General features: G+C 54.3%; 1 protein-coding gene across 2 annotated transcripts in view; it reads left to right on the top strand.

Annotated features, from left to right (window-relative positions):
- The first annotated feature begins 503 nt into the window (after positions 1 to 503).
- Positions 504 to 25,927, top strand: part of PKNOX1 (PBX/knotted 1 homeobox 1) — a 46,276-nt gene continuing 20,852 nt past the window's right edge. The window contains exons 1-8 of one of the 2 annotated variants that reach the window (XM_077479463.1): positions 505 to 658; positions 5,712 to 5,814; positions 6,101 to 6,216; positions 14,405 to 14,576; positions 14,724 to 14,888; positions 17,663 to 17,753; positions 17,844 to 17,941; positions 18,229 to 18,357. In XM_077479463.1, coding sequence (XP_077335589.1) covers positions 5,764 to 5,814; positions 6,101 to 6,216; positions 14,405 to 14,576; positions 14,724 to 14,888; positions 17,663 to 17,753; positions 17,844 to 17,941; positions 18,229 to 18,357 — 822 coding nt within the window. In that variant the 5' untranslated portion in view covers positions 505 to 658; positions 5,712 to 5,763. Of the gene's footprint in view, positions 659 to 5,711; positions 5,815 to 6,100; positions 6,217 to 14,404; positions 14,577 to 14,723; positions 14,889 to 17,662; positions 17,942 to 18,228; positions 18,358 to 25,927 lie in introns of both variants that reach the window. The other variant, XM_077479462.1, reaches the window with a different exon arrangement.

The raw sequence follows: 25,927 nt of genomic DNA, 5'->3' as shown, positions 1-25,927 counted from the left end.
CCTGATAATGGAGGAGGGGTGGAGTTGGGAACCCCTGATAATGGAGGAGGGGAGGAGTTGGGAACCCCTGATAATGGAGGAGTTGGGAACCTCTGATAATGGAGAGGGGTGGAGTTGGGAACCCCTGATAATGGAGGAGGGGTGGAGCTGAGAACCTCGGATAATAATGGGCGGGGTTGGGAACCTCGGATAATAATGGGCGGAGTTGGGAACCTCTGATAATGGAGAGGGGAGGAGTTGGGAACCCCTGATAATGGAGAGGGGAGGAGTTGGGAACCTCTGATAATAATGGGAGGAGTTGGGAACACACCATACATGTGAATAGATGAATAGTGTACAAAGTGGGGGGGAGGGGCTGTACACGGCCTCCAATCAGCGTCTCCCTTCAGCCGGTTCCGTTATGTGGAATGTGATTGGTCGCCACTCTCCTCAATCACTGCGGGTGCGCAGGCGCAGGTAGTCCCGGTTGGTGGGTGTGCCCTTCTATACATATTAATGAGGCGGACAGCTGCTCGGCCTATCCGGGCACATTTGGCGTCATGACATCACACGCCGGCCAGGCTTATGGTAATATGCGGCGTGGTACGTGATGACGTAGGCGCCCCTGCGGGTCCCGATTGCTGCAGCCGCTTGTCAGTGTGACGAAGATTGGCACCGGGTAAGCTGTCAGTCACCCGGCCCGCCCGCCGGTCCGCGCCTCTCCCCGGCCCCCCGCACACCCCCGACACCCCCAACCGGTCCCTCCGACACCCCACACCCCTCCGCCATACCCGCCACCCCCACCGCGCGCCCCCGGCCTCCCACAGAGCCAACACTGCGCGTCCCCGGCACCTCCCCCTCCCTGTGCGCGCCCCCTAAACACGCCCTCCCCTCCGGCCCGCGCCTCACCCCGCCCGCCAATAGGGAGACGCCGCCTCAGACAGCAGCCAATCACAGCGCCCGGCCGCCTGTTACCAGGGGAAGGAGGGGCCAGGCTGACGGGGCGGGGCTACGGGAGAAAGAGGGAGGGGTCTGCAATGTTGTGTACAGTGTGCTGATCACCCCGGCTCAGTGCAACCCAGAAACCCTTCCCCCCCCCCATTACAATCCTTCCCCTCCCCCAATACTGTACATTGTGTGCAACCTAGAAATCCTTCCCCTCCCATCACTCTACATTGTGTGCAACCCAGAAATCCTTCCCCTCCCAACACTGTACATTGTGTGCAACCCAGAAATCCTTCCCCCAATACTGTACCATGTGTGCAACCCAGAAACCCTTCCCCTCCCAATACAATGCTTCCCCCCCAATACTGTACATTGTGTGCAACCCAGAAACCCTTCCCCCAATACTGTAGATTGTGTGCAAACCAGAAATCCTTCCCCCAATACTGTAGATTGTGTGCAACCCAGAAATCCTTCCCCCAATACTGTACCATGTGTGCAACCCAGAAACCCTTCCCCTCCCAATACAATGCTTCCCCCCCAATACTGTACATTGTGTGCAACCCAGAAACCCTATCCCCCAATACAATCCTTCCCCTCCACCCGATACTGTACATTGCGTGCAACCCAGAAGTCCTTCCCCCCCAATACTGTAGATTGTGTGCAATCCAGAAACCCTTCCCCCAATACTGTACATTGTGTGCAACCCAGAAATCCTTCCCCCAATACTGTACATTGTGTGCAACCCAGAAATCCTTCCCCTCCCATCACTGTACATTGTGTGCAACCCAGAATTCCTTCCCCCATTACAATCCTTCACCTCCCAACACTGTACATTGTGTGCAATCCAGAAATCCTTCCCCCAATACTGTACATTGTGTGCATCCAAGAAACCCTTCATCCCATCACTGTACATTGTGTGCAACCCAGAAATCCTTCCCCTCCCATCACTGTACATTGTGTGCAACCCAGAAACCCTTTCCCTCCCAATACTGTACAGTGTGTGCAACCCAGAAATCCTTCCCCCCATTACAATCCTTCCCCTTCCCCCAATACTGTACATTGTGTGCAACCCAGAAATCCTTCCCCCAATACTGTACATTGTGTGCAACATAGAAACCCTTCCCCCCATCACTGTACATTGTGTGCAACCCAGAAATCATTCCCCTCCCCCAAATACTGTACATTGTGTGCAACCCAGAAATCCTTCCCCTCCCATCACTGTACATTGTGTGCAACCCAGAAACCCTTTCCCTCCCAATACTGTACAGTGTGTGCAACCCAGAAATCCTTCCCCCCATTACAATCCTTCCCCTTCCCCCAATACTGTACATTGTGTGCAACCCAGAAATCCTTCCCCCAATACTGTACATTGTGTGCAACATAGAAACCCTTCCCCCCATCACTGTACATTGTGTGCAACCCAGAAATCATTCCCCTCCCCCAAATACTGTACATTGTGTGCAACCCAGAAATCCTTCCCCTCCCATCACTGTACATTGTGTGCAACCCAGAAATCCTTCCCCCATTACAATCCTTCACCTCCCAACACTGTACATTGTGTGCAATCCAGAAATCCTTCCCCCAATACTGTACATTGTGTGCATCCAAGAAACCCTTCATCCCATCACTGTACATTGTGTGCAACCCAGAAATCCTTCCCCTCCCATCACTGTACATTGTGTGCAACCCAGAAATCATTCCCCCCATTACAATCCTTCACTTCCCAACACTGTACATTGTGTGCAACCCAGAAATCCTTCCCCCAATACTGTACATTGTGTGCATCCAAGAAACCCTTCCCCCATCACTGTACATTGTGTGCAACCCAGAAATCATTCCCCCCATTACAATCCTTCACTTCCCAACACTGTACATTGTGTGCAACCCAGAAATCCTTCCCCCAATACTGTACATTGTGTGCATCCAAGAAACCCTTCATCCCATCACTGTACATTGTGTGCAACCCAGAAATCCTTCCCCTCCCATCACTGTACATTGTGTGCAACCCAGAAATCATTCCCCCCATTACAATCCTTCACTTCCCAACACTGTACATTGTGTGCAACCCAGAAATCCTTCCCCCAATACTGTACATTGTGTGCATCCAAGAAACCCTTCCCCCATCACTGTACATTGTGTGCAACCCAGAAATCATTCCCCTCCCCAAATACTGTACATTGTGTGCAACCCAGAAATTCTTCCCCTCCCATCACTGTACATTGTGTGCAACCCAGAAATCATTCCCCCCATTAAAATACTTCACCTCCCAATACTGTACATTGTGTGCAACCCTGAAATAATTCCCCCCATTACAATCCTTCTCCTCCCCTCATCACTGTACATTATGTACAACCTATAAATCCTCCCCCCTAATACTGTACATTGTGTGCATCCAAGAAACCCTTCCCCCATTACAATCCTTCCCCTCCCCCCAATACTGTATATTGTGTGCAACCTAGAAGCCCTTTCCCTCCCATCACTGTACATTGTGTGCAATCCAGAAATCCTTCCCCTTCCATCAAAGTACATTGTGTGCAATCCAGAAACCCTTCCCCTGCAGGGGTCAGGCGCGCGTGAGGCACAGGGTGCAGGGGTCAGGCGCGCGTGAGGCACAGGGTGCAGGGGTCAGGCGCGCGTGAGGCACAGGGTGCAGCGGTCAGGCGCGCAGGGGTCAGGCGCACGTGACGTGCAGGGTCAGGAGCGCGTGAGGCACAGGGTGCAGGGGGTCAGGAGCGCGTGAGGCGCAGGGTGCAGGGGGTCAGGAGCGCGTGAGGCACAGGGTGCAGGGGGTCAGGAGCGCGTGAGGCGCAGGGTGCAGGGGGTCAGGAGCGCGTGAGGCGCAGGGTGCAGGGGGTCAGGAGCGCGTGAGGCACAGGGTGCAGGGGGTCAGGAGCGCGTGAGGCCCAGGGTGCAGGGGGTCAGGAGCGCGTGAGGCGCAGGGTGCAGGGGGTCAGGAGCGCGTGAGGCACAGGGTGCAGGGGGTCAGGAGCGCGTGAGGCACAGGGTGCAGGGGGTCAGGAGCGCGTGAGGCGCAGGGTGCAGGGGGTCAGGAGCGCGTGAGGCACAGGGTGCAGGGGGTCAGGAGCGCGTGAGGCACAGGGTGCAGGGGGTCAGGAGCGCGTGAGGCACAGGGCGCAGGGGGTCAGGAGCGCGTGAGGCGCAGGGGGTCAGGCGCACGTGACGCACAGAGGGCAGGCGCACGTGACGTGCAGGGTCAGGAGCGCGTGAGGCACAGGGTGCAGGGGTCAGGAGCGCGTGAGGCACAGGGTGCAGGGGGTCAGGAGCGAGTGAGGCACAGGGTGCAGGGGGTCAGGAGCGAGTGAGGCACAGGGTGCAGGGGGTCAGGAGCGCATGACCTACAGGGTGCAGGGGGTCAGGAGCGCATGACCTACAGGGTGCAGGGGTCAGGCGCCCGTGACGAGCAGGGGTCAGACGCACGTGACGCACAGAGGGCAGGTGCACGTGACGTGCAGGGGTCAGGAGCGCGTGAGGCACAGGGTGCAGGGGTCAGGAGCGCGTGAGGCACAGGGTGCAGGGGTCAGGAGCGCGTGAGGCACAGGGCGCAGGGGGTCGGGCGCGCGTGAGGCACAGGGCGCAGGGGGTCGGGCGCGCGTGAGGCACAGGGTGCAGGGGGTCGGGCGCGCGTGAGGCACAGGGTGCAGGGGGTCGGGCGCGCGTGAGGCACAGGGTGCAGGGGGTCGGGCGCGCGTGAGGCACAGGGTGCAGGGGGTCGGGCGCGCGTGAGGCACAGGGTGCAGGGGGTCGGGCGCGCGTGAGGCACAGGGTGCAGGGGGTCGGGCGCGTGAGGCACAGGGTGCAGGGGTCAGGCGCGTGAGGCACAGGGTGCAGGGGGTGGGGCGCGCGTGAGGCACAGGGTGCAGGGGGTGGGGCGCGCGTGAGGCACAGGGTGCAGGGGGTGGGGCGCGCGTGAGGCACAGGGTGCAGGGGGTGGGGCGCGCGTGAGGCACAGGGTGCAGGGGGTCGGGCGCGTGAGGCACAGGGTGCAGGGGTCAGGCGCGTGAGGCACAGGGTGCAGGGGGTGGGGCGCGCGTGAGGCACAGGGTGCGGGGGTCAGGCGCGCCCCCCTTTTTAAGTCACACAACAGAACGGGGCACATGTGACCTGCAGGGGTGGAGGGAAGTCTTCCCCTTAGCTGTGGAAGTGGGAGGAGCCTCCCTCTGCTGTGCATATAAATGAGCTGGAGGCGGGATTTGCATATTAAAGAGCCTCTGTAGGTTATTCATATGGAAATCCCACCGTGATCCGACTCGTCTGCAAGGGGCAGATAGATGCGGCCCCCGGGGTGGAGCCTTGGCAGGACAAAGCCCCTGAAAACGCTGGGCTGTCCCAGACAATCCGGGACTGTTGGGAGGTGAATATACAACCCCCTCCCCTCCCCCCCCCCCCCTCACTGCTGCACTTTTTATGTGCCCTGCAAATACTTCTTGCGGAGGGGCGGGGTAAGCATAGCCCCTCCCACATCTCTTCTAATCTGCGAATTGACAGGGGGGCCTTGGAGGATCTGCTGCATTTTCTCTTCTGCCTCCGTCACTCGCTGTTACCCCCCCCCCCCCCCCCCCATTATCAGCATGTTATACGATGGCCAGCTGAATCTGAGACAGAGGGGGAGGTGTTCTGTAGTCCTGTGGTAGAACAGGAAGGGTGTCACTGGCAGGGTCACCGGGTGTAAATAAAAGGAATGCGGCCGGCACATGCAAGGCGCGGTAGTGTGATGTGTGTGACCAATCAGAGGGAGGAATGATGTGATGACTGTGATCTCCCTGCAGGGCGGCGCTGACGTTCACCTCCCTGGGAAATGAGGCCATCGCACCGTCTATTATGATGTCCACAGAGAGACTGGGCATGGAGGATTATTCCGAGGACCAGCAGGTAAGACCCCGCCCTCCTCCCCGCCCCCTCCCCGCCCCTAGTGGTCAGCAGGGCTCCTATTGGTGGACTGAATGACAGATACCAGTCTGTAGCTCTGATATGGTGCCGGCTGGGTGGGGGGTGCAGAGCATGCTATGGGATGTATGAAGAGTCTGCCGCCCCTCCCCCCCATCTCCACACAGCCACAGGGGGAGCTGTAGAGCTATTCTAGCCATAGTGCCTCGGGGGCGGGACCTTTCCCTCAGGGGCGGGGCTAATGGGCTGATTTTCCTTTTTGTGTCTCCAGATACAGGTGGTGACGCATTTCAAGACGGAGCAGGAAGCTGTGTGTGTGGAGCCGACAACCCAGAGCCCCGTGACTGCCGAGAGCCCTATGGAGGCCGATAAACAGGCCATTTACAGGTCAGTCCCCTCCCCCCACCCCTCCCCCCCGTGTACAAAGTGCCCTTTGTGTGTCCCCTCCCCCTGTGTACAGAGTGCCCTTTGTGTGTCCCCTCCCCCTCCACCCTGCCTACATACTGCCCATGGTATGTCCCCCCCACCCCCACCCTGTGTGCACACTGCCCATTGTATGTCCCTGCCCCCACCCTGGACACAAACTGGGGGAGGGGTGTTGTTAGTATAAGAACAAGCATCCATTGAGGGACACAGTTGGGGGTTAGGCTGCCACCTACAGGAGGTCACAGACAAAAATCCCCGCGTGTAACTCCTCCCCCACCCAGCATGCCTCCGTATTTTGCTAGTGTCCTCGCGGGATGGACGCCCCTCCCCCTGAGAAGACTCTTTCGGGTCCTCCTGGTTTGGGTCGTGTAGATGGAGGTTTTCTACTGACTTCTGTGCCGCAGCTTCCTTGGGCCTACCCTTCTAGAGGTACCTCTCGTGCACCCTACTCTTCTAGGGGTACCTCTCGTGCACCCTACTCTTCTAGGGGTACCTCTCGTGCACCCTACTCTTCTAGGGGTACCTCTCGTGCACCCTACTCTTCTAGGGGTACCTCTCGTGCACCCTACCCTTCTAGGGGTACCTCTCGTGCACCCTACCCTCCTAGGGGTACCTCTCGTGCACCCTACCCTTCTAGGGGTACCTCTCGTGCACCCTACCCTTCTAGAGGTACCTCTCGTGCACCCTACCCTTCTAGAGGTACCTCTCGTGCACCCTACCCTTCTAGGGGTACCTCTCGTGCACCCTACCCTTCTAGAGGTACCTCTCGTGCACCCTACCCTTCTAGAGGTACCTCTCGTGCACCCTACCCTTCTAGAGGTACCTCTCGTGCACCCTACCCTTCTAGAGGTACCTCTCGTGCACCCTACCCTTCTAGAGGTACCTCTCGTGCACCCTACCCTTCTAGGGGTACCTCTCGTGCACCCTACCCTTCTAGGGGTACCTCTCATGCACCCTACCCTTCTAGAGGTACCTCTCGTGCACCCTACCCTTCTAGGGGTACCTCTCGTGCACCCTACCCTTCTAGGGGTACCTCTCGTGCACCCTACCCTTCTAGAGGTACCTCTCGTGCACCCTACCCTTCTAGGGGTACCTCTCGTGCACCCTACCCTTCTAGAGGTACCTCTCGTACACCCTACCCTTCTAGGGGTACCTCTCGTGCACCCTACCCTTCTAGGGGTACCTCTCGTGCACCCTACCCTTCTAGAGGTACCTCTCGTGCACCCTACCCTTCTAGGGGTACCTCTCGTGCACCCTACCCTTCTAGGGGTACCTCTCGTGCACCCTACCCTTCTAGAGGTACCTCTCGTGCACCCTACCCTTCTAGGGGTACCTCTCGTGCACCCTACCCTTCTAGAGGTACCTCTCGTACACCCTACCCTTCTAGGGGTACCTCTCGTGCACCCTACCCTTCTAGGGGTACCTCTCGTGCACCCTACCCTTCTAGAGGTACCTCTCGTGCACCCTACCCTTCTAGAGGTACCTCTCGTGCACCCTACCCTTCTAGGGGTACCTCTCGTGCACCCTACCCTTCTAGGGGTACCTCTCGTGCACCCTACCCTTCTAGGGGTACCTCTCGTGCACCCTACCCTTCTAGGGGTACCTCTCGTGCACCCTACCCTTCTAGGGGTACCTCTCGTGCACCCTACCCTTCTAGAGGTACCTCTCGTGCACCCTACCCTTCTAGGGGTACCTCTCGTGCACCCTACCCTTCTAGGGGTACCTCTCGTGCACCCTACCCTTCTAGGGGTACCTCTCGTGCACCCTACCCTTCTAGGGGTACCTCTCGTGTACCCTACCCTTCTAGAGGTACCTCTCGTGCACCCTACCCTTCTAGAGGTACCTCTCGTGCACCCTACCCTTCTAGAGGTACCTCTCGTGCACCCTACCCTTCTAGGGGTACCTCTCGTGCACCCTACCCTTCTAGAGGTACCTCTCGTGCACCCTACCCTTCTAGGGGTACCTCTCGTGCACCCTACCCTTCTAGGGGTACCTCTCGTGCACCCTACCCTTCTAGAGGTACCTCTCGTGCACCCTACCCTTCTAGAGGTACCTCTCGTGCACCCTACCCTTCTAGAGGTACCTCTCGTGCACCCTACCCTTCTAGAGGTACCTCTCGTGCACCCTACCCTTCTAGGTACCTCTCGTGCACCCTACCCTTCTAGAGGTACCTCTCGTGCACCCTACCCTTCTAGAGGTACCTCTCGTGCACCCTACCCTTCTAGGTACCTCTCGTGCACCCTACCCTTCTAGGTACCTCTCGTGCACCCTACCTTTCTAGGGGTACCTCTCGTGCACCCTACCCTTCTAGGGGTACCTCTCGTGCACCCTACCCTTCTAGGGGTACCTCTCGTGCACCCTACCCTTCTAGGTACCCATGAGGCCTCTGCCCATCTCGGGGGTCCCTTGGCATTGTAGGCGGGTAGGTGGTGAAGTATCTTTTGGAGATCACATTTGAGGGATTGGTTGCCTGACCAACAAGCAAATTCATTCTTTATTATAGGACTTCCGTCTGTGATTCCTCGGGGGTTGGGAGCGCCTGGCTTGTAGGTCAGCTGCTCTCCTCTTGTGGGACTCCTAGACTCGCTCCTCGCTCTTTCCTCGGTGACCTCATCATGCAGTAGCTCCCTGTCTTCCTTATGGGGTAGTGATCTTGTTTTTGGCTGTTTTGGTTTCATAGCCTCTTGTCTGGAGTCCCTCGTTACTAAAATCTATTTCTTGAGGTTTTCGGAGCCCCGCGCCCGCTGACTTTGCTACTGTTTTTTTTTTACAAAAACTGCGGCATGCTGGGTTGGGAGTTTTACAATGTTTGCCTGCCAGTGGCCCAACCTCCTGTAGGTGGCAGTATAACCCAACTGTTCCTGAATTCCTGTGTCCCTCACCGATTTCATGGGAAATAATACAAAAATCATATTTTTATCTTCCTCGGTTGTCACTCACCCCGGTGTTGTACCTTCTCCCCCTCACTTGTCCCTCCCCCCGGTGTTGTACCTTCTCCCCCTCGGTTGTCCCTCCCCCGGTGTTGTACCTTCTCCCCCTCACTTGTCCCTCCCCCCGGTGTTGTACCTTCTCCCCCTCACTTGTCCCTCCCCCCAGTGTTGTACCTTCTCCCCCTCGGTTGTCACTCCCCCCGGTGTTGTACCTTCTCCCCCTCGGTTGTCACTCCCCCCGGTGTTGTACCTTCTCCCCCTCGGTTGTCCCTCCCCCGGTGTTGTACCTTCTCCCCCTCGGTTGTCACTCACCCCGGTGTTGTACCTTCTCCCCCTCACTTGTCCCTCCCCCGGTGTTGTACCTTCTCCCCCTCGGTTGTCACTCACCCCGGTGTTGTACCTTCTCCCCCTCACTTGTCCCTCCCCCGGTGTTGTACCTTCTCCCCCTCACTTGTCACTCACCCCGGTGTTGTACCTTCTCTCCCTCGGTTGTCACTCCCCCCGGTGTTGTACCTCCTCCCCCTCGGTTGTCACTCACCCGGTGTTGTACCTTCTCCCCCTCGGTTGTCCCTCCCCCGGTGTTGTACCTCCTCCCCCTCGGTTGTCACTCCCCCCGGTGTTGTACCTTCTCCCCCTCGGTTGTCACTCCCCCCGGTGTTGTACCTTCTCCCCCTCGGTTGTCACTCACCCCGGCGTTGTACCTTCTCCCCCTCGGTTGTCACTCACCCCGGCGTTGTACCTTCTCCCCCTCACTTGTCCCTCACCCCGGTGTTGTACCTTCTCCCCCTCGGTTGTCACTCCCCCCGGTGTTGTACCTTCTCCCCCTCGGTTGTCACTCACCCCGGTGTTGTACCTTCTCCCCCTCACTTGTCACTCACCCCAGTGTTGTACCTTCTCCCCCTCACTTGTCACTCACCCCGGTGTTGTACCTTCTCCCCCTCACTTGTCACTCACCCCGGTGTTGTACCTTCTCCCCCTCGGTTGTCACTCACCCCGGCGTTGTACCTTCTCCCCCTCACTTGTCCCTCACCCCGGTGTTGTACCTTCTCCCCCTCGGTTGTCACTCCCCCCGGTGTTGTACCTTCTCCCCCTCGGTTGTCACTCACCCCGGTGTTGTACCTTCTCCCCCTCACTTGTCACTCACCTCGGTGTTGTACCTTCTCCCCCTCGGTTGTCACTCACCCCGGTGTTGTACCTTCTCCCCCTCGGTTGTCACTCCCCCCGGTGTTGTACCTTCTCCCCCTCGGTTGTCACTCCCCCCGGTGTTGTACCTTCTCCCCCTCGGTTGTCACTCACCCCGGTGTTGTACCTTCTCCCCCTCGGTTGTCACTCCCCCCGGTGTTGTACCTTCTCCCCCTCGGTTGTCACTCCCCCCGGTGTTGTACCTTCTCCCCCTCGGTTGTCACTCACCCCGGCGTTGTACCTTCTCCCCCTCGGTTGTCACTCACCCCGGCGTTGTACCTTCTCCCCCTCACTTGTCCCTCACCCCGGTGTTGTACCTTCTCCCCCTCGGTTGTCACTCACCCCGGTGTTGTACCTTCTCCCCCTCACTTGTCCCTCCCCCCGGTGTTGTACCTTCTCCCCCTCACTTGTCCCTCCCCCCAGTGTTGTACCTTCTCCCCCTCGGTTGTCACTCCCCCCGGTGTTGTACCTTCTCCCCCTCGGTTGTCCCTCCCCCGGTGTTGTACCTTCTCCCCCTCGGTTGTCACTCACCCCGGTGTTGTACCTTCTCCCCCTCACTTGTCCCTCCCCCGGTGTTGTACCTTCTCCCCCTCGGTTGTCACTCACCCCGGTGTTGTACCTTCTCCCCCTCACTTGTCCCTCCCCCGGTGTTGTACCTTCTCCCCCTCACTTGTCACTCACCCCGGTGTTGTACCTTCTCTCCCTCGGTTGTCACTCCCCCCGGTGTTGTACCTCCTCCCCCTCGGTTGTCACTCACCCGGTGTTGTACCTTCTCCCCCTCGGTTGTCCCTCCCCCGGTGTTGTACCTCCTCCCCCTCGGTTGTCACTCCCCCCGGTGTTGTACCTTCTCCCCCTCGGTTGTCACTCCCCCCGGTGTTGTACCTTCTCCCCCTCGGTTGTCACTCACCCCGGCGTTGTACCTTCTCCCCCTCGGTTGTCACTCACCCCGGCGTTGTACCTTCTCCCCCTCACTTGTCCCTCACCCCGGTGTTGTACCTTCTCCCCCTCGGTTGTCACTCCCCCCGGTGTTGTACCTTCTCCCCCTCGGTTGTCACTCACCCCGGTGTTGTACCTTCTCCCCCTCACTTGTCACTCACCCCAGTGTTGTACCTTCTCCCCCTCACTTGTCACTCACCCCGGTGTTGTACCTTCTCCCCCTCACTTGTCACTCACCCCGGTGTTGTACCTTCTCCCCCTCGGTTGTCACTCACCCCGGCGTTGTACCTTCTCCCCCTCACTTGTCCCTCACCCCGGTGTTGTACCTTCTCCCCCTCGGTTGTCACTCCCCCCGGTGTTGTACCTTCTCCCCCTCACTTGTCCCTCACCCCGGTGTTGTACCTTCTCCCCCTCGGTTGTCACTCACCCCGGTGTTGTACCTTCTCCCCCTCACTTGTCACTCACCTCGGTGTTGTACCTTCTCCCCCTCGGTTGTCACTCACCCCGGTGTTGTACCTTCTCCCCCTCGGTTGTCACTCCCCCCGGTGTTGTACCTTCTCCCCCTCGGTTGTCACTCCCCCCGGTGTTGTACCTTCTCCCCCTCGGTTGTCACTCACCCCGGTGTTGTACCTTCTCCCCCTCGGTTGTCACTCCCCCCGGTGTTGTACCTTCTCCCCCTCGGTTGTCACTCACCCCGGTGTTGTACCTTCTCCCCCTCGGTTGTCACTCCCCCCGGTGTTGTACCTTCTCCCCCTCGGTTGTCACTCCCCCCGGTGTTGTACCTTCTCCCCCTCGGTTGTCACTCACCCCGGCGTTGTACCTTCTCCCCCTCGGTTGTCACTCACCCCGGCGTTGTACCTTCTCCCCCTCACTTGTCCCTCACCCCGGTGTTGTACCTTCTCCCCCTCGGTTGTCACTCACCCCGGTGTTGTACCTTCTCCCCCTCGGTTGTCACTCACCCCGGTGTTGTACCTTCTCCCCCTCGGTTGTCACTCCCCCCGGTGTTGTACCTTCTCCCCCTCGGTTGTCACTCCCCCCGGTGTTGTACCTTCTCCCCCTCGGTTGTCACTCCCCCCGGTGTTGTACCTTCTCCCCCTCGGTTGTCCCTCCCCCGGTGTTGTACCTTCTCCCCCTCGGTTGTCACTCACCCCGGTGTTGTACCTTCTCCCCCTCACTTGTCCCTCCCCCGGTGTTGTACCTTCTCCCCCTCGGTTGTCACTCCCCCCGGTGTTGTACCTTCTCCCCCTCGGTTGTCACTCCCCCCGGTGTTGTACCTTCTCCCCCTCGGTTGTCCCTCCCCCGGTGTTGTACCTTCTCCCCCTCGGTTGTCACTCACCCCGGTGTTGTACCTTCTCCCCCCTCACTTGTCCCTCCCCCGGTGTTGTACCTTCTCCCCCTCGGTTGTCACTCACCCCGGTGTTGTACCTTCTCCCCCTCACTTGTCACTCACCCCGGTGTTGTACCTTCTCCCCCTCACTTGTCCCTCCCCCGGTGTTGTACCTTCTCCCCCTCGGTTGTCACTCCCCCCGGTGTTGTACCTTCTCCCCCTCGGTTGTCACTCCCCCCGGTGTTGTACCTTCTCCCCCTCGGTTGTCACTCCCCCCGGTGTTGTACCTTCTCCCCCTCGGTTGTCACTCCCCCCGGTGTTGTACCTTCTCCCCCTCGGTTGTCACTCCCCCCGGTGTTGTACCTTCTCCCCCTCGGTTGTCACTCCCCCCGGTGTTGTACCTTCTCCCCCTCGGTTGTCACTCACCCCGGCGTTGTACCTTCTCCCCCTCGGTTGTCACTCCCCCCGGCGTTGTACCTTCTCCCCCTCGGTTGTCACTCCCCCCGGTGTTGTACCTTCTCCCCCTCGGTTGTCACTCACCCCGGTGTTGTACCTTCTCCCCCTCACTTGTCCCTCCCCCGGTGTTGTACCTTCTCCCCCTCGGTTGTCACTCCCCCCGGTGTTGTACCTTCTCCCCCTCGGTTGTCACTCCCCCCGGTGTTGTACCTTCTCCCCCTCGGTTGTCACTCCCCCCGGTGTTGTACCTTCTCCCCCTCGGTTGTCACTCCCCCCGGTGTTGTACCTTCTCCCCCTCGGTTGTCACTCCCCCCGGTGTTGTACCTTCTCCCCCTCGGTTGTCACTCCCCCCGGTGTTGTACCTTCTCCCCCTCGGTTGTCACTCACCCCGGCGTTGTACCTTCTCCCCCTCGGTTGTCACTCCCCCCGGCGTTGTACCTTCTCCCCCTCGGTTGTCACTCCCCCCGGTGTTGTACCTTCTCCCCCTCGGTTGTCACTCCCCCCGGTGTTGTACCTTCTCCCCCTCACTTGTCACTCACCCCGGTGTTGTACCTTCTCCCCCTCACTTGTCACTCACCCCGGTGTTGTACCTTCTCCCCCTCACTTGTCACTCACCCCGGTGTTGTACCTTCTCCCCCTCACTTGTCACTCACCCCGGCGTTGTACCTTCTCCCCCTCGGTTGTCACTCCCCCCGGTGTTGTATCTTCTCCCCCCCGGCGTTGTACCTTCTCCCCCTCGGTTGTCACTCACCCCGGCGTTGTATCTTCTCCCCCCCGGCGTTGTACCTTCTCCCCCTCGGTTGTCACTCACCCCGGCGTTGTACCTTCTCCCCCTCGGTTGTCACTCACCCCGGCGTTGTACCTTCTCCCCCTCGGTTGTCACTCCCCCCGGCGTTGTACCTTCCTTCTCCCCCTCGGTTGTCACTCCCCCCGGCGTTGTACCTTCTCCCCCTCGGTTGTCACTCACCCCGGCGTTGTACCTTCTCCCCCTCGGTTGTCACTCACCCCGGCGTTGTACCTTCTCCCCCTCGGTTGTCACTCACCCCGGTGTTGTACCTTCTCCCCCTCGGTTGTCACTCCCCCCGGTGTTGTATCTTCTCCCCCCCGGCGTTGTACCTTCTCCCCCTCGGTTGTCACTCACCCCGGCGTTGTACCTTCTCCCCCTCGGTTGTCACTCACCCCGGCGTTGTACCTTCTCCCCCTCGGTTGTCACTCCCCCCGGTGTTGTACCTTCTCCCCCTCGGTTGTCACTCACCCCGGTGTTGTACCTCCTCCCCCTCGGTTGTCACTCACCCCGGTGTTGTACCTTCTCTTGCAGACACCCCCTCTTCCCGCTCCTGGCTCTGCTCTTTGAGAAGTGTGAGGGTTGCACTCAGGGCTCGGAGGGAACCACCTCGGCCAGCTTTGATCTGGACATCGAGACGTTTGTCAGGAGACAACACAAGGAGGGGAAGGACTTCTTCTCGGATGACCCGGAGACGGACAGCTTGGTATGTAGCCTTGTCATCTGTATGTGGAGGGTGCTGCTTCTCCCTGTCACATGACTCTGCAGCGGAAGGGATGTGGGAGATATTACAATGAGGGAGGTGTATTGTAGTACATGTCATATCAGTGAATGACCTCCTGTGTGTTTGTAGATGGTGAAGGCGATCCAAGTTCTCCGCATTCACCTCCTGGAGTTGGAGAAAGTCAATGAACTTTGTAAAGACTTTTGTAGCCGATATATTGCCTGCCTGAAGACCAAGATGAACAGCGAGACACTACTGAGCGGAGACCCAACCGGGCCCTACTCCCCCATACAGGTAATACTGGGCCCAACCGGGCCCTACTCCCCCACCCCCCCATACAGGTAATACTACACCCAACCGGGCCCTACTCCCCCATACAGGTAATACTGGGCCCAACCGGGCCGTATTCCCCCACCCCCCCATACAGGTAATACTACACCCAACCGGGCCCTACTCCCCCATACAGGTAATACTGGGCCCAACCGGGCCATACTCCCCCATACAGGTAATACTCGGCCCAACCTGGCCCTACTCCCCCATACAGGTAATACTGGGCCCAACCGGGCCCTACTCCCCCATACAGGTAATACTGGGCCCAACCGGGCCCTACTCCCCCATACAGGTAATACTGGGCCCAACCGGGCCCTACTCCCCCATACAGGTAATACTGGGCCCAACCGGGCCATACTCCCCCATACAGGTAATACTGGGCTCAACCGGCCATACTCCCCCATACAGGTAATACTACACCCAACCGGGCCGTACTCCCCCATACAGGTAATACTGGGCCCAACCGGGCCATACTCCCCCATACAGGTAATACTACACCCAACCGGCCCTACTCCCCCATACAGGTAATACTGGGCCCAACCGGGCCATACTCCCCCATACAGGTAATACTACACCCAACCGGCCCTACTCCCCCATACAGGTAATACTGGGCCCAACCGGGCCATACTCCCCCATACAGGTAATACTGGGCCCAACCGGGCCATACTCCCCCACCCCTCATACAGGTAATACTGGGCTCAACCGGGCCATACTCCCCCATACAGGTAATACTGGGCCCAACCGGGCCATACTCCCCCATACAGGTAATACTGGGCTCAACCGGCCATACTCCCCCATACAGGTAATACTACACCCAACCGGGCCCTACTCCCCCATACAGGTAATACTGGGCCCAACCGGCCATACTCCCCCATACAGGTAATACTGGTCCCAACCGGGCCGTACTCCCCCACCCCCCCATACAGGTAATACTACACCCAACCGGGCCGTACTCCCCCATACAGGTAATACTGGGCCCAACCGGGCCCTACTCCCCCATACAGGTAATACTGGGCCCAACCGGGCCATACTCCCCCACCCCCCCATACAGGTAATACTGGGCCCAACCGGGCCATACTCCCCCATACAGGTAATACTGGGCTCAACCAGGCCGTACTCCCCCATACAGGTAATACTGGGCTCAACCAGGCCGTACTTCCCCATACAGGTAATACTGGGCTCAACCAGGCCGTACTTCCCCATACAGGTAATACTGTTCTCAACCGGGCCTTACTCCCCCATACAGGCAATACTGGGCTCAACCGGGCCCTACTCCCCCATACAGGTAATACTGGGCCCAACCGGGTTGTACCCCCCCCCATACAGGTAATACTGGGCTCAATTGGGCTCTACTCCCCCCATACAGGTAATACTGCACCCAACCGGGCCATACTCCCAGCCCCCCCCCCCTCCCCCATACAGGTAATACTGCACCCAACGGGGCCCTACTTCCCCTATACAGGTAATAATACTGTGCCCAGCTGGGTTGTACCCCACCTTACAGGAAATGGCAATAGTACTGCACCCGGCCGGGTCATACTCAAGAATGTCTTTAAGTATGTAAACAGTAGAAAAGTGAGGACAGACCATATTGGCCCCATAAAGAATGAGGAAGGACATCGGGTTACAAAGGATGGGGGGATGGTGAAGGTATTTAATTTATTCTTCTTCTCAGTCTTCACAAGGGAATCGGGGGGCTTCAGTTACCAAAACTGCAGTGTTTACCCTCCATGACACATCACAGGAAGCCCCTCCATGGTTATCAGAGGACAGAATTAGAATTAGACTTGGGAAACTTAACATTATTAAATCACCGGGACCAGATGGCTTGCACCCGAGGGTACTTGGGGAACTCAGTCAAGTAATTGCCAGACCATTGTTCCTAATTTTTACTGACAGTCTACTGACTGGATTGGTACCAGCTGATTGGAAAAAGCCAATGTAGCTCCAATATGTAAAAAGGGCTCAAAATACATCTCCCCTCTACAAGACTCTGGTCCGGCCGCACCTGGAGTATACTGTCCAGTTCTGGGCACCAGTCCTAGACTCTGGTCCGGCCGCACCTGGAGTATACTGTCCAGTTCTGGGCACCAGTCCTCAGGAAGGATGTACTGGAAATGGAGCGACTACAAAGAAGAGCAACAAAGCCAATAAAGGGTCTGGAGGATATTAGATATGAGGAAAGGTTGTGAGCTCTGAACTTATTCTCTCTGGAGAAGAGACGCCTGAGAGGGGATGTGATTTCATTATATAAATACCGGACTGGTGACCCCACAATATATAAATACCGGACTGGTGACCCCACAATATATAAATACCAGACTGGTGACCCCACAATAGGGAGAAAACTTTTCCGCTGAATGGAGTATAACAAGACTCGTGGCCACTCACTAAAATTAGAAGAAAAGAGGTTTAACCTTAAACTATGTAGAGGGTTCTTTACTGTAAGAGCGGTAAGGATGTGGAATTCCCTTCCACAGGCGGTGGTCTCAGTGAGGGGCATCAATTGTTTCAAGAAACTATTAGATAATCACCTGAACGACCGCAACATACAGGATATACAATGTAATACTGACATGTAATTTAATTATGTGACCCCCAAACCCCCCGCCCCCCCCCCAGGACTCCTGAGATCAGCACAGTTGTACCCTGGGGTATTATGACCATATATAACCCCTCCTCCCCATTCTGGTATTTTCTGTCATTGCTCTAAATTGTCTTCTTTCCTCCAATCACAGAGCGGTCTCAGCGGAGCTCTCAGTTCGCAAGGAATTGTGGTCCCGGCATCCGCTATCCAGCAAGGAAATGTTGCCATGGCGACGATGTCCGGTATGAACAGGAACAATTGTCCTCCACCTCCATGTTTTGTCCTCCTATGGTTCTCTTTCTCATGGTGTCATGTCACCTTCTTTCCTCTAGGGGGCACCGTATACCAGCCAGTGACAGTTGTCACCCCGCAGGGACAAGTGGTGGGCCAGGCCCTCTCCCCCGCCAACATCCGCATACAGAACTCCCAGGTAGGTCTCCTATTGTGTTCTCCCTGCAGTAACACCCTCCCCCCCCTCCCCCATTGTGCGTTTTCCAACCTCCCCCCCTTCATTGTGTGTTTTGTACCCTCCCTCCATTGTGTGTTTTGTACCCCCCCCATTGTGTGTTTTGTACCCCCCCCCCCCATTGGGTGTTTTGTACCCCCCCCCCTCCATTGTGTGTTTTTGTACCCTCCCTCCATTGTGTGTTTTGTACCCTCCCTCCATTGTGTGTTTTGTACCCCCCTGACTCTCCTCTCTTTCTCTCTCACTCACAGCTACAGTTACAGCTCAGTCAGGATTTGGGCCTTTTACACACAGATGACGGATCGGGGAAGAACAAGCGCGGAGTCCTCCCTAAACAAGCCACCAACGTCATGAGGTCCTGGCTCTTCCAGCACATTGGGGTGAGTCCTGGGTGCCCCCCCATTCTATTGGGGTTCAGTATTTTACAGAGGTGTCTCCCATTGAGGGACGCGGGAATTCAGATATCTCCAGGTTATACTGCCACCTACAGGAGGATTGGCGGCACTGTATAATCCCTCCTACCCAGCATTCCTCCTGTTTTTTTGATAGTGTCCTAGGAGGTTGGAGCTGACTTCTTCATCCATCCGCTGAGCCGGTCTGTACATGGCAGCCCTCCGGATCAGCCTTTTCTCAGTACCTGGACCCCCCCAGACAGGAGATTGAGGAGCTCATCTGACCTTGGGACCCCGGCCCAGACCTCAGTGTCCTGTTGAGTTCACAGGTCGGGGGGCCATTGCATTTTATCAGTGTCTGACCCCCGTCTCTGAGACTCACTGTGTTCGATTAGGCCGTTCAGGCTAAAAACACGGGGTGCTACCTCCCCTATAGTGACCTGTTCACCTCCAGCTGTCCCCCCTCATCAGCACCAGCTGCCCAGGTCCATTACTACCTGAGGCCTTGTATTTTGGGCCTGGTTACATCATCACTACGTGGGTGCAAAACAGAGGGGGAAAGTACCACAACTACAGGTAACACAGAGGGGGGCAGATCCACTACTACAGGTAACAGAGGGGGGGGGGGGAAGTACCACTACTACAGGTAACAGAGGGGGCAGATCCACTACTACAGGTAACAGAGGGGGCAGATCCACTACTACAGGTAACAGAGGGGGCAGATCCACTACTACAGGTAACACAGAGGGGGCAGATCCACTACTACAGGTAACACAGAGGGGGCAGATCCACTACTACAGGTAACACAGAGGGGGCAGATCCAATACTACAGGTAACACAGAGGGGGGCAGATCCACTACTACAGGTAACGCAGAGGGGTGAAGTACCACTACTACAGGTAACACAGAGGGGGCAGATCCACTACTACAGGTAACACAGAGGGGGCAGATCCACTACTACAGGTAACACAGAGGGGTGAAGTACCACTACTACAGGTAACACAGAGGGGGCAGATCCACTACTACAGGTAACACAGAGGGGGCAGATCCAATACTACAGGTAACACAGAGGGGGGCAGTTCCACAGGTAGTGAACTCCTTCGTAACTGGCAGGGTGTTTGTTGTATACCACGTCCACAGCCACCCCACTGTCCAAGGTTTTACTTACCTCCTCATAAAGCCCTGACAGTACCCCCTCTTCAATGACCCCTCCCCCTCGGAGGACCACCAGGTTTGAGGTGTAAACGTTGTGGAGGAGGACAGGGGCATGTACGTCCGAGGATGAAACCCAGGAGCGTTCCTCCGGACCGTACCCCTTCCAATGCACCAGGTACTGTATGCTCCTACGGAAGTCAACAATGGACTGTACTTTATACTCCTCATGGTTCTCAACCTGAATAGGGTGAGGACGTGGCACCGAGGTGGTAAATCGGTTGCAGACCAAAGGTTTTAATAAGGAGACATGAAACACATTTGAAATACTCATATTAGAAGGAAGGTCTAATGTGTAAGCCACTGGATTAATCCTGCGAAGGATATGGAAAGGCCCAATAAACTGAGGTGAGAACTTCAGTGAGGGAACACGAAGCCGGAGGTTGGGAGATGAGAGCCGGACCCCGTCCCCAACCTGGTAGGAAGGCGCAGGCAGGTGTCTGCGGTCAGCATGGAGTCTGTACCTATCATTAGCATGACGCAAAGCCTCCTGGACTTGTACCCAAGTGGAACGAAGACCACGGAGATGCTCCTCTAACGCAGGAATACTCTGCGGAACAAACGAGTCAGGCAACATGGAAGGTTGGAAACCATAATTCACCATAAATGGAGACAATCGGGAGGCAGAATTCAAGGCACTGTTGTGAGCAAACTCTGCCCAAGGTAAGAGGTCAGACCAGTTGTTATGATGGTCAGAAATAGAGCAACGTAGGAATTGCTCCAAGGACTGATTGGCTCGTTCTGCGGCCCCATTAGACTGCGGGTGATACGCAGAAGAGAACGCAAGCTGGATTCCCAACTGTGCACAAAAGGCTCTCCAGAACCGGGAGACAAACTGACTGCCCCTATCCGAGACAATCACCTTGGGTAGCCCATGTAAGAGAAAGATCTCCCGAGCAAAAATGGAAGCCAGTTCCTTAGAGGTGGGCAACTTCTTAAGTGGAATACAATGACACATCTTTGATAACCGGTCAACCACCATAAGGATAACAGTGTTGCCTTGGGAGTTGGGCAATTCCACAATGAAATCCATGGACAGGTGAGTCCAGGGCCTCTCTCCATTGGGTATGGGTTGTAGGAGGCCCACTGGAAGGTGTCATGGAGTCTTACTCTGAGCACACACGGGACAGGCAGCTACGAAGGCAATAACATCAGCCCGTAGACTAGGCCACCAGAATTGTTGGGAAATGGCCCAAATGAGTTGATTCTTCCCAGGGTGGCCAGCTGCCTTGGGAGAATGGTAAGTCTGGAGCACTGCAGTACGGAGACTCTCTGGGACAAAGCAGCGGTCACAAGGTTTCTCAGGAGGAGCATGGACCTGAGGAGCAAGAATTTTGTCACCCAAAGGACAAGTAAGACTGGAGAGAACCGTAGCCAAGATACGATCCGGTTCCTGTGGTTCCTCCTGAACCGACGCCATCTTGAAAGTGGAGGAAAATTGTCATGACAAGGCATCAGCCCTTACATTCTTAGTACCGGGTAAGAATGAGACAATGTAATTAAAGCTCGACAAGAAAAGAGCCCATCGCACCCTTCTGGGAGAGAGTCGCTTAGCCTCAGACAAGAATGTGAGATTCTTATGGTCAGTAAGAATAAGAACGGGCACAGTGGTACCTTCAAGGAGATGTCTCCATTCTTTCAGGGCTAAAATGATCACCAACAGCTCTGTCACCAATCTCATAATTGCACTCAGCAGGTGACAATTTCTGGGAAAAGTATGTAAAATATAAAGTGCAGCGCTAAATGTGCATTGACAAAAATGTGACAAATTATCATGTACAAAAAAAGAAACAAATATATGTATAAGAGAGTATATGAGAAACCCTCTATAACATTAAATACATCCAAGCATTTATACAAACATTGACTTCTTGTAAAAATAATACATGAAGTGATTAAATATAGTCCATATCACAAATCCGTTGTGCAGGGAGTGAAGTCCCAAAAAGAACTAAGAATAATCTGGGGAACCTCCAAAAAAAAAAAAAAAAGTGCGTCCAAAGAATTCACCGCTGTGCTGATACCACCACCATAAAGAATGCAGGCTTACCGGACATTAATGACCCAATTAAACATACGTTCAAGGGGTCACAAATCGCTTATTACTCCAGATTCTGGGGCACTGGCCTTGCAATCTCCAATCTACTGGGTCTCACCTTGGAGGTAGCCCTTTCTCCAATTCTTGAGCATGTGTGGTTACAATATTTGAAGAGACATCTCCGACATCACCCAAAATTAGCATGTAATGGAAGGATAAAGCCAAAATAGCATAATACCGATTAAAATAAAAATTTAATAAAAATAAAGTAATGAACTCGCATTTAAGTAGTCATTAAGAAGCATATCAATAAAAAGTAGGCAGTGGTAGAGTCTTCCCGACGCGTTTCGTCCGCTAGGACATCATCTGGGGTATAATTCTTGGAAAAGTAGCCACACGGATGCATAGCGCTCTCAGAGTTAGGACGATGAGACAGAAGGGCGCCAACTCCAGTCTCAGAAGCATCAACTTCTATGATAAAAGACAACGTAGGATCAGGATGTGCCAACACAGGAACAGAAACAAAAGGCAGCCTTGAGAGTCTCAAAGGCCTTAATGGACTCCGGAGACCAACTCTGTGGGTTACCGTCCTTTCTGGTCATATCAGTCAGAGGCTTGACCAGAGACGAGAAGTTACGAATAAACTTCCGATAGTAGTTGGCAAAGCCCAGGAAACGCTGCAGAGGACGTAAATCTACGGGTCGAGGCCACTGTAGGACTGCCGACAGTTTCTCTGGGTCCATCTAAAAACCAGCAGTGGAAATGACATATCCCAGGAATGTAACCTGTTCACCATGGAACTCGCACTTCTCCAGTTTACAATAGAGATTGTTCTCTCTTAGTTTCTGAAGCACACAACAGACATCTGTGTGGTGGCTCTCCAGGGACTTGTAAAATATGAGGATATCATTGAGATAAACCACCACACATAACAGCTGGGGGAGGATGTGATGTGGGAAAGCTGGGGGAGGAGCCCGAGGCGGTGTCTGTGAGGACGGAAGGGGAGGCAGGAGATCCATGGCAGCAAGTCTGATGCAGATGCTGGTGAAGTGGGATAGAACACCGTGTTAGAGGACAGCACATGGTGACCCCCGCAGATGCCTATTCCCCATGATATTGGATCAGGAGACCAAGGAGGAGCGACTGATAGATCGGGGTGGACAGCAGTAAAGGATGCAGGAAACTGAACAGGGGTAAGTGAGAGATATCCCTGGTTCAATCAAAAAAATGGCTGCAAGAGAAAACACCTGATCCTGAGACCCCACGAGTGACTGTTGGTTGCTGGCCTCCCCTCTGTCTCCTCCATACGCCCCCCCTCTTATCTCTGCCTTTGTGTCCTCTGTATATTATGCTCTGCATACTACCCTCCAGAGCCCCTAGGTTATCCAGCGCTGTTGCATCGTGAACTGTGTTTGAACTGTGTTTGCTGTGGAAGCTAAAGAGATTTGATGACTAACTGAGGGAGAGATGCAGCAGCTGGGACTGGCTAAAATTTAACTGACTGGAGACATAAGAGAGGTCTTGATGGAGCAATGATTCTTTTTGAAACCTATGAATCCATGAGAGCTACGGAATTGAAATGTTTGTAAGAACGTACCAATGAGAGGACTTGTTTAAATGTCAATGATTGCCTAATAACCCTAGGAGTGGCTCAATTGATTAAATGCTGGAATTACTGGAAACTGCTAAACTGATAGTTGAAACTAGTACTGAGTTTTAAGCTCACTTAAGGACTAAGTATTGATACAGCTTAGTACTGACTGAAAAGGTTATGAACTATGCTATGAACTAAGCTGCAAATTAAGTGATGAACTCTGCGATTTAACTATGCGATAAGTTCGGAGCGATATCTACTGGAGAGTAACTTTCCTTCCTGTGGTGGATAGCAGCTGATTAGATAATTGGGTTAAGCTAATATAGAGCTGAAAAAGCATAAGGACATTCCTTTTTTTTCTTCCCCCCGAATCCTCCCCCCCCCTCTGCGTTTTTTTTTTTTTCCTTCGTATCTTCCCGCCTCTCTTACGTTATACAGAGACCGGGAAAGAGGGATGAATGGTACGTTTTTCATAGGTTCTTTATAGGATTTTCATAGGTGCCCCAGCAAAATAAAATACAAAAAAAAAAAATCCACCAAGTTGCAGAATTTTCAATTCCATCTAAACTAGGGGGCCTGAAAGGGTTAAGTGACTGGAGACATAAGAGAGGTCTTGATGGAGCAATGATTTTGTCTGAAAACTATGAATCCAGGAGTGGCTCAATTGATTAAATGCTGGAAGTACTGGAAACTACTAAACTGATAGTTGAAACTAGTACTGAGTTTTAAGCTCACTTAAGGACTAAGTATTGATACAGCTTAGTACTGACTGAAAAGGTTATGAACTATGTTATGAACTAAGCTGCAAATTAAATGATGAACTCTGCGATTTAACTATGCGATAAGCTTGGAGCGATATTTTCTGGAGAGTAACTTTCCATTATGTGGTGGATAGCAGCTGATTAGACAATTGGATCAAGTAGAAATAGAGCTGCAAAAGTATAAGGACATTCCCCTTTTTTTTTTTTTTGTTCCTTATGCGTTTTCTTTTTTTTTTTTTTTTTCCTCTCTCTCTACGTGTGCTCCCGCCCCTCTTACGCTATATAGAGATCGGAAAAAAGGGACGAAGGGTACGTTTTGTTTTTTTTATTGTTCCTTTACAGGATCTTTACAGGTGCCCTAATAAAAAAAAAGTAAAAAAAAAAATCCATCAAGTCGCAGAATTTTCCATTCTTAAAGCAAAAGTGAAGAGAAGTATTCCATCTAAACTAGGGTGCCTGAGAGGTGAAACGGCAGGATATTCTTCTCTCCCCTTGCCCCTCCATTCAAATCAATAAAAGCAAAGATTGGAACCGAGAGGTACTCCCCTCTATACAGGACAACTATTTTGTCAAACAAGACAAGTGAACAAGATACATGATGAGGGGAAGATCACATAAAACAACAGAATCTAAAACCCCGAGGGAGAGTTTAAATACTAGTGTAACCGCTAGTTCAATACAAAAATATTTGACAACTAAAGAGGGTAACCAAAAAAGCCCAGATGTAGAAAAAAAAACATCCTTGCCAACCAAAAACGCAAAAAAGGAAATGGCTAAGTTAAAAGGAGCCCAAGGAGATAAAACAAGAGAAGAAACACAAACAGAGAGAGAGATGGAAACTTACGAGGGGGAAGGGGAAGAACAGCGAAGTATAGCTCAAATGCGCACAAAGATCGAGATGATGGTAATGTTTGAAAGGATGGAAAGTTTAATTAAGAGTGAGATTACAAAGGTCCGGATGGATCTGGGCCATTTGCTGCGGAGAGTAGAAGAGGCTGAGGAGAGAACTGAGAAACAAACACAAGAAATCACAGAATTAAAATCGCAAGTGAAAGCACTGCAAATAAACCAAAGAAATACCTTCTATAAAATGGAAGCACAGGAAAATCAAAATAGACGCCAAAATCTAAGGATAAGAGCCCTCCCAGAGCAAAATGGAGAGAAACTGGAAGAAAAAATAAGGAAAATATTTAACCCCCTACTAGGACGAGAAGAGGACGAGGAGTTAAAGATCGATAGAGTACATAGAATTAGAAAGCCTCTAGGAATGAAGGAGGAGACCCCACGAGATGTCATTGTTAAATTCCATCGGTATACAGATAAGGAGAAAATATGGAGGAACCTCAGAGAGAGACACCCGTTGCAATACGAGCAAACAACTTTGCAAGTATTTGCGGACTTGTCAAGTGAAACATTATCCAGAAGAAGACAATTAAAACCATTACTAGAACATTTAAGACAAGCTAATATTAAATATAGTTGGGGGTTTCCTGCAGCATTGATAGTACATAGGGACGGAAAGACGGTTAGATTGAAATTTCCGGAAGAAGTACAGGACTTTTGTACAGAGTTACAGATTCCAACCATTAGTATACCTAAGCGATCGGAAAGAGAAGAAAGACTAATTGAAGAGGGAATAGGGCAGAGAGCTTAATGTAAGGGGGGGGGGGGTAGGGGGAGAGGGGGGGAGGGGGGGCTGGTGTAATTTATTACAAAAGAAACGAGATGGGAGAGGTAAAGTAAATAAAAGTTAATGTGGGTATGGGTGAAAACGGGAAGAGCCTCCCTGGACTATCTGCTCCCTCCTCTCCCCCCCTATGTCTACCGGGCCTTCAAGGCCGGGGGGGGAGTGGAGGGACACGGAATGCCGGGCTTGGAGCTTCACCCCAAGGGGTGAGGTACATATTCCAGGATGGGGATATATTCTGGATATAGGTACAAGGACCAAAGAGGG

The sequence above is a fragment of the Lithobates pipiens genome, unplaced genomic scaffold, assembly GCF_037356315.1.
Source record: "Lithobates pipiens isolate NorthernLeopardFrog02 unplaced genomic scaffold, aLitPip1_a1.2 Scaffold_16, whole genome shotgun sequence".
Lineage (NCBI taxonomy): Eukaryota > Metazoa > Chordata > Amphibia > Anura > Ranidae > Lithobates > Lithobates pipiens.
The sequence above is the reverse complement of the archived record's forward strand: the minus strand, read 5'-3'. Positions and strand labels throughout refer to the sequence as shown.